The sequence below is a fragment of the Coregonus lavaretus genome (assembly GCF_964263955.1).
Source record: "Coregonus lavaretus genome assembly, chromosome: 32".
Taxonomy (NCBI): Eukaryota; Metazoa; Chordata; class Actinopteri; order Salmoniformes; family Salmonidae; genus Coregonus; species Coregonus lavaretus.
This window is the reverse complement of record NC_140019.1, coordinates 6,491,138-6,499,055: the sequence shown is the minus strand read 5'-3', so window position 1 is coordinate 6,499,055 and position 7,918 is coordinate 6,491,138. Positions and strand designations below refer to the sequence as shown.

Below are 7,918 nucleotides of genomic sequence, written 5' to 3'. Positions count from 1 at the left end.
TAATCCATTTTAGAATAAGGCTGTAACGTAACAAAATGTGGAAAAAGTCAAGGGGTCTGAATACTTTCCAAATGCTCTGTATATGGTATGTGTCTTGTGCAATGCTGGACGGTTTTGTGCAATCACATACTCTGCTTTAAATTGAGGTAATAGCAATGTGAAACAAAACGTGGCAACGGTGTGCTTTAGGACCATGTGGATGCCTCCGAGCGGTCGGTTAGGCTGTTTAGAGTGTTTAAACGACTGGATTTAGGACCCTGGGAACACCACAGAGCTGGCTGACAGGCTGTGTGAAGTCAAAGCTTCTGGATGGCTGGCTGGACCAGCATGGGAGAATTTAGCATAGTTCAGTCAGTGTGTACGTGTTGAGCTCTTTCACCGAGTTGTAAAAGGAAGCAGAACAGATAATTGTATTTTACCTTTATTTAACTAGGCAAGTCAGTTAAGAACAAATTCTTATTTACAATGACGGCCTACACCGGCCAAACCAGGACGACGCTGGGCCAATTGTGCGCCGCCCTATGGGACTCCCAATCACAGCCTGGAATCGAACCAGGGGGTCTATAGTGATGCCTCAAGCGCTGAGATGCAGTGCCTTAGACCACTGCACCACTCGGGAGCCCAATAATGGCTACTCTTTAGCTGACTGATGTAGCTGGCAAGGTAACTGCTGTTTAACTCAACAGAAAAAAAACGAAACTAGTGTTTATTCGCAGTGCTGAGCTAGTATTGTAACTGACATGTAACATTAGCTAATGTTTCATCCCCTCTTGACTGAGGTGTATGAATAAGCTACGCTAGCCAGTAGCTCCCACAGCCAGGTCAGCTCTAGCCTCTAGTTATCTGTCAGATAGTAATAATAGCCACCTCATATCGCTATCTAACAGCAGTTGTTTGTATGGAAATGTCTGTAGCCTTTGTTTTGTCCCGTTTCAAAAGTAAATGAAGAGTGAGCGAGAGAGAGAGCTAGCCAAAAGTTGGCTTACATTAGCTATTATTTTTGCCTCAATCAAACTAGACCTAAATCAAACGATGAAACAATCGGCCAACTCACAGGCAGATTAAGGTATAAGCACATGCTGGCTTTCTGTCTGACTCCCACCCGCTAACACAAGAACTGGTCCCAAACCCAACCACAGTCCCGCAATGTTATTTTAGGCGTATGTGACGCAGCTCACTTGCCAGCCATGGTCCCAGCAATTTTGTGCCCTATAGGCAATATCAAATGGTCAAAAATAACTTAAGAAATAGGTTAAATTACCAGAGATTCTCACATGGCCCTTACATTGTATTAATGGGCTATATCAGCCAAAATGCTAGATGTAGTTTGAAGAGAGCAGAGTTGGAGAGACTTGGATTTTCTCGAGCTATTTTTATAGCCTAACTTTTAGGAATTGGGAGATTTTCAGACGGAGAAATATGGGTGATCAATATTTAGGCCTATTTAGGCCTAAGTGGTGGTCGAATGGCAGCCCGCTGTCTACCTTGGCAGGAATATGGTGTGGTTCGGACAAAAGTTTGATTCTGACATTTATTTGATAGCGAGGGACACATTTCACTTTACGTCTGGTAAGTAGAGTTCCTAGTGATTATACTATACATATGCTTTTGTTGACAGGAAACATTGTCGGGTGAAACTGGCTATATTGTGGTTTGGTTATTTTCCATCGCCAACCAGAATGACGCACAACTTAGGGAGTCCAACCAATACACAGACTCCCAATGTTGTGTCCCAAAGCTAGAAGAATGTATGAGAATTTAGCATAGACATTACCCCTACTTCTCATCATCATCAGATTTCTACAGTTTAGGCATATAGCTAGCTAGGCCTAGCTAGTTGTTGTGTTATCCAGCTAGCTTGTGTTGACACAAGTAGCTAGCTAGCTAATGTTAACATGCTGGGTGTGTCTCATGCAAAACCCTTGGGGAACGGATACCCTGAGAACAAGGTTCAGGGATGATAAGACCATCGAGCCCAGTTAACGTTAGCTAGCTAGCATCAACCATAGCATATTTGCCAGCTTTAGGTAGCTAGCTAGCTAGTCAAGGTTAGAAAACTAGCTAGCTAGCTAGAGTGCTAGCTAATCCATAAAACTGAACAGATTGCATAGAAAGTATATTCTGTTGATGGTAACTAGTTAGCTAGCCTAAATGGTAGGCTCAACAAAAATGCCAGCTAACGATAGCTAGCTAGCCAACACTAGGCTAGCTAGCTACAAAGATTGCAGATATACTGACAAGATACATGTCTTCTCCGCTCTAACAATGGGAGTAGTTGTCCACAAAGCGGCACCGCAAGCTGTCTAGCTCCTCCTGCCTATCCTTTCTTTGGATTGGTGGATACATCTCATTATTGTAATCCTTTTTTGAATATTCGATGAGGGTTGCTGATGTCAACGGCCTGTATTCAATGGAGATGCTATGCTTCTAGCCTCATACCATGAATATGCATAGCCATCTCGAGACAACGCCAATATAAAAGTGTTTTTTAATCAAAGTTGCCGGGATGACACGTGTCCTACTTATATCAGTACACTGGTAACAACTTAAACATTACGAAACTTCTGTTAGATCAAATAAACCTCACATAGTAAATAAGCCATTCATTTTTTTGTTGACCAAATTCAACACTCTCTCATTGACAATCATACAAAAACTCCTTGCTTGGTGGGCAAAACAATGAAAACCGTCCAGTAAAATTCATGTATCCAAAAAAGCAAAACAAATTGCATGGAAAACTTACTTTCTCTCTCCTGTGTTGACATTTCTGACCTATAACACTTTGTTTCATTCACGGCAAGCTTTCATGTCTGGATTTTGTGCAAGGCACTTTCCAAACTGTGATTTTGCTGCCTTTCACAGTTTGGAAAGTGCATTGCACATTTGTTCACAAAAAAAAGGAAATGGGGGAAAAAAGAAAAGTGCACCGCCATCTAACAGAGCATTGGGAAAGTATTCAGACCCCTTGACCTTTTCCATATTTTCTTTTGTTACAGCCTTATTCCAAAATGGATTAAACACTTTTTTTTCTCATCAATCTACACACAATACCCCATAATGACAAAGCAAAAACAGGTTTTTAGAAATTGTTGCAAATGTATTACAAATAAAAAAACTGAAATACCTTATTTACATAAGTATTCAGACCCTGCTATGAGACTCGAATTTGAGCTCAGGTGCATCCTGTTTCCATTGATCATCGATTAGATGTTTCTACAACTTGATTGAAGTCCACCTGTGGTAAATTCAATTGATTGGACATGATTTGGAAAGGCACACACCTGTCTATATAAGGTCCCACAGTTGACAGTTCATGTCAGAGCAAAACCCAAGCCATGAGGTCGAAGGAATTGTCCGTAGAACTCAGAGACAGGATTGTGTCGATGCACAGATCTGGGGAAGGGTACCAAAAAAAATTCTGCAGCATTGAAGGTCCCCAGGAACAGCCTCCATCATTCTTAAATGGAAGAAGTTTGGAACCATCAAGACTCTTCCTAGAGCTGGCCGCCCTGCCAAACTGAGCAATCGGGAGAGAAAGGCCTTGGTCAGGGAGGTGACCAAGAACCCGATGGTCACTCTGACAGAGCTCCAGAGTTCCTCTGTGGAGATGGGAGAACCTTCTAGAAGGACAACCATCTCTGCAGGACCCACCAATCAGGCCTTTATGGTAGAGTGGCCAGACAGAAGCCACTCCTCAGTAAAAGGCACATGACAGCCCGCTTGGAGTTTGCCAAAAGGCACCTAAAGGACTCTCAGACCATGAGAAACAAGATTTTCTGGTCTGAGGAAACCAAAATGGAACTCTTTGTCTTGAATGCCAAGCGTCACGTCTGGAGGAAACCTGGCACCATCCCTACGGTGAAGCATGGTGGTGGCAGCATCATGCTGTGGGGATGTTTTTCAGCGGCAGGGACTGAGAATCTAGTCAGGATCGAGGGAAAGATGAACAGAGCAAAGTACAGAGAGATCCTTGATGCTCCAGAGCGCTCAGGACCTCAGACGGGGGCGAAGGTTTACCTTCCAACAGGACAACGACACTAAGCACACAGACAAGACAATGCAGGAGTGGCTTTGGGACAAGTCCCAATGTCCTTGAGTGGTCCAGTCAGAGCCCGGACTTCAACCTGATCGAACATCTCTGGAGAAACCTGAAAATAGCTGTGCAGCGACGCCCCCCATCCAACCTGACAGAGCTTGAGAGGATCTACAGAGGAGAATGTGAGAAACTCCCTAAATACAGCTGTGCCAAGCTTGTAGCGTCATACCCAAGAAGACTCTAGGCTGTAATCACTGCCAAAGGTGCTTCGACAAAGTACTGAGTATAGGGTCTGAATACTTACGCAAATGTAATATTTCCGTCATGTAATATTTGGGGTATTGTGTGTAGATTGAGAATGGCAAAAAACAATTGAATCAATTTTAGAATACGGCTGTAACGTAGCAAAATGTGGAAAAAATCAAGGGGTCTGAATACTTTACGAATGCACTGTACATACACCACTATCCCCAACACACCCCACCACCCCTTCCCAGTACTTTGGCCCCAACAGAACCTACTCCAGGCAGTCGGCCTGGGAGGCAGGAACCCCTTTTCTTTTTTGAACTGTGCCTTTATTACTCCTGTTTTTTTTGGAGAAAAAAAAGTCCTCTGCACCCCCCACCCCCACTCCACCAAGTCTGCGTCGCACCAAACAGCGTGCATCACAGACGCTGGGGATCCCCAACTTCAGTTGATCCACCTTAACACTCAACCCCACCCCAATTATCACTCCTTTCAGCGTCGCTCTGGTCCAGAGAGCAAAGCAGGCCACCGCTTTCGTCCTGACTCTCGAAAAGTGCAGCGCCCTCTCCCTCGCAGCAGAAGACAGAAAACAATCAAGCTCTGTCCACCTCTGGATACTTTGACCAAAAAGGCATGGATCTACTTCCTCCACAAATCGTACTCCCATTGGGTCAAAGTCATCTCGGAAGCCTTCACCTCACCTGATGATGCAGGTTCTTTCTCCTTACTTTTGTCAGGGTCAATTTCAAGTTCACTATCCATCGACTGCTCAGGGCCTTCAGGCACGTAACATGTATTTTTATCTCCTGTACTTGTCTCAAAGGAGAAGGTACCCGGCTTGTCGGTTTGGGTTTGCCTTAATTCCTGGGATAAATAAATAATTGCACTAATGCATCCCATCCAAAAGTGAGAATGTTCCTCAACAGTGAAACCCTTGCAAGGTTGTATGATGAAATAAGATTTTGTCTTGTGACCCTTTTAAGTGCATTTATAAACCATTACAATTTGGCAAGCACAAATGACTGTCTCACAATTTTAACCATAACTGTTTATTAATGTGTCTAAGAAAATGTAATTGATGGTTAAAGTAATTGACCCATTGTCAAATGCACCGTTAAATTATTTAACAATAAAAAATATAAAACATTATGTGAACCGTTTGTGAACTGATTTCTGCCATTGGGCCTGAGCATCAGACTCCAGATCTTTATGGCAGAGTTGTGTCAATGAGGTGGTCGGTTTTCAATTGGCTAACACTCATCACGTGGTTTGTGCATGCTGTAATATGGTGCGTTGGGATGCATATCGGAAACGTTAACATTTGTAACAAGCATAGTAACAAGCATTCGTTGTTACACCCCTGTAATTACAAACTGCAATTACCACCAGTTACATGTTCTTACAGTGTAAATATTAATTATTACAATTACAATACTTGTTAGTGTAATTACATATGTAATTGCAATGTAATAAGGAACCCTTAAAATTAAGTGTTACCTCAAGTTCTAATTTTTCTGTGCCCACTATAACAAAAACAATACTTAAATACATGTAATTTTGTCCTTGAAACATTTCATTGAAATACTGTAGAATTCCATTCATTCCTATGGAGGACTGCTTCTTCTGAGGAGTGCCAATATGGCCGACCGGTGGCTTCAAAGCCTCTCATTGGCCAATACATAACATCAGCAATCCAGGGTTTATATAAATCAAAACACTCACTCAAAATAAAAAAGGTGCGTAAACACTGTTTGTGTGTTTACCCTCCACTACTCCACTGTACGAAGCACAGGTACGAGGCGGAGAACAACTGATCAAGGAGGAATTCAGTGGTATTTACCACCAGTGGAGTTTTGAGAAGGGTCCGACTGCTGCATGCATCTTTGCATGGGGGTTTCCTGCCATCTCTCATTGGCTATCCACAGGGCTGGCCTTGGCCAATAAGCGACACAAGCCGTCGTTGCTAGGTGCACCCCCCCCCATTAGCTAATGTTTACAGTTATCCTCACTAGGGCCATACACATTCAATTAACTGTTTAACAGATTTCATTTTTGAAAAGTGAGGCGAGTGAGAAAATAAAAAATAATAAGTATTTGAACCCCTTGTAAAAAATACTAAGCGTACTGTTCGCAATCCACAAATGCTTATTTTGATTCCCATGATTCGATTCACTCGGATTGAACTGAATCCCAACTACTAAAAGATATAATATATAATAATATCAAAGTGATTTGTTCAATTCATCTAAAATAATTGTTTAAAAGGAATCGTTCATATGAATCAAATACATACAAAAAATTTTGGGGGTAGAAATGTGAAGCGGGGCATCTGTTTAACAGTAAAACAATATTATACGGCCTAAGTATGCCTATACCTTTCAGATTAAACAGATGGCTATGATTATATCTTTGGTGCACTATTGGCAGTAGGTACAAAGAAGAGTAACATTCACAGTTTTTTGTATCTTACTGTTCTTAAGGAGAGATGACAAAGAGAAACAACGATTCCATTTGTTATTTTCTGCACATTTAATGTACACATGTTCAAAGGCCATACAAAAATAAAACAAAAATACATAAAACATACATGAAAGAGATTTAATAAATACAAAGAAAAAACCTTCAGTTCTTTCTCTCCATCTATGCTTTTTCATCCTCCAAATCAAAGATTAAGGCTAGGTTTAAAGATTTGACACACCGGACCCACACTCATACAAGGAATACTGACAATAACACTTAAGAAATTAAAACAAAAAACTATCATTCAATCATTGGTTGGTTTTACATAAAGATATATAATGTCAATGAATTCAATCTTATGCCATAACTTTTAATAATTTGGCCCATTTCCCAACTGACTCCTTTCACCGCGGCACGTGATTGGAGGGTTTCAGCATCTGTCCAATCAGAAACCCGAAGGTATTAGAAGACAAAAGATATACTCTGGTTGTGCAAATGCATTCTGATCCATCAGTGGACGGATGGTTCGGTTTGAGACGGCCCGTCTTTACTGCACTATCTGGGGCATCTCGCTCCAGGCTTTGGCTTTCTTTTTGGCCAGGGCCATCCATGGGGGCTCATCCTGGGCCAAGGCTGTAGGTGCAGGGTGAGCCAGGGCTCTCTTCCCCTCTTTCTCAACCACGGCAGGCTGGGAACACAACACTATGGGCAACGAGCAGAGAACAACATCTTTAGTGACACAATCACTCTGCATTCTCCTAAAGAGACTGTGATAAAATGAAGTCTCAGATACAGAACATTTTAAACGGGAACATTCTATTCACACGTTTCATCCACATGGGGGCAGCAGTGTATCAATCGCACTCAGTACTTCGTGAGAACAATGAAAACACTCTTTATAAGAAAGAGATATATGTGTGGTAGCAGAGTGGGATACTGATGAGTCAAACCTTTTATAGGAGGTCCTGGAGGCTTGGCTTGGTCTTTGTTGACAGGACTCGTCAATGTAGGAATGGAACCTTTTCTGTTAGGCTCCTCCTGGAAAGAGATTGAATGAACTGCTTATTCATTCCAACATGTATAACATAAAGTAAATGGCACTTACACAACTTCACAGTCATATAAAATCTGGATATTGCGTCAAAAGGTGGATCCTGTTGTGATAGCAGAAGAAAT

At 42.0% G+C, this 7,918-nt stretch overlaps 1 protein-coding gene across 4 annotated transcripts in view; it reads right to left on the bottom strand.

Annotated features, from left to right (window-relative positions):
• Positions 1 to 6,789: 6,789 nt before the first annotated feature.
• Positions 6,790 to 7,918, bottom strand: part of LOC311107773 (uncharacterized protein) — a 43,997-nt gene continuing 42,868 nt past the window's right edge. For all 4 annotated transcript variants that reach the window (XM_084150311.1, XM_084150308.1, XM_084150309.1 and 1 more), the window contains 2 exons: positions 7,693 to 7,780; positions 6,790 to 7,444 (listed from right to left, as the gene is read on the bottom strand). In XM_084150311.1, coding sequence (XP_084006437.1) covers positions 7,290 to 7,444; positions 7,693 to 7,780 — 243 coding nt within the window. In that variant the 3' untranslated portion in view covers positions 6,790 to 7,289. The remainder of the gene's footprint in view (positions 7,445 to 7,692; positions 7,781 to 7,918) is intronic.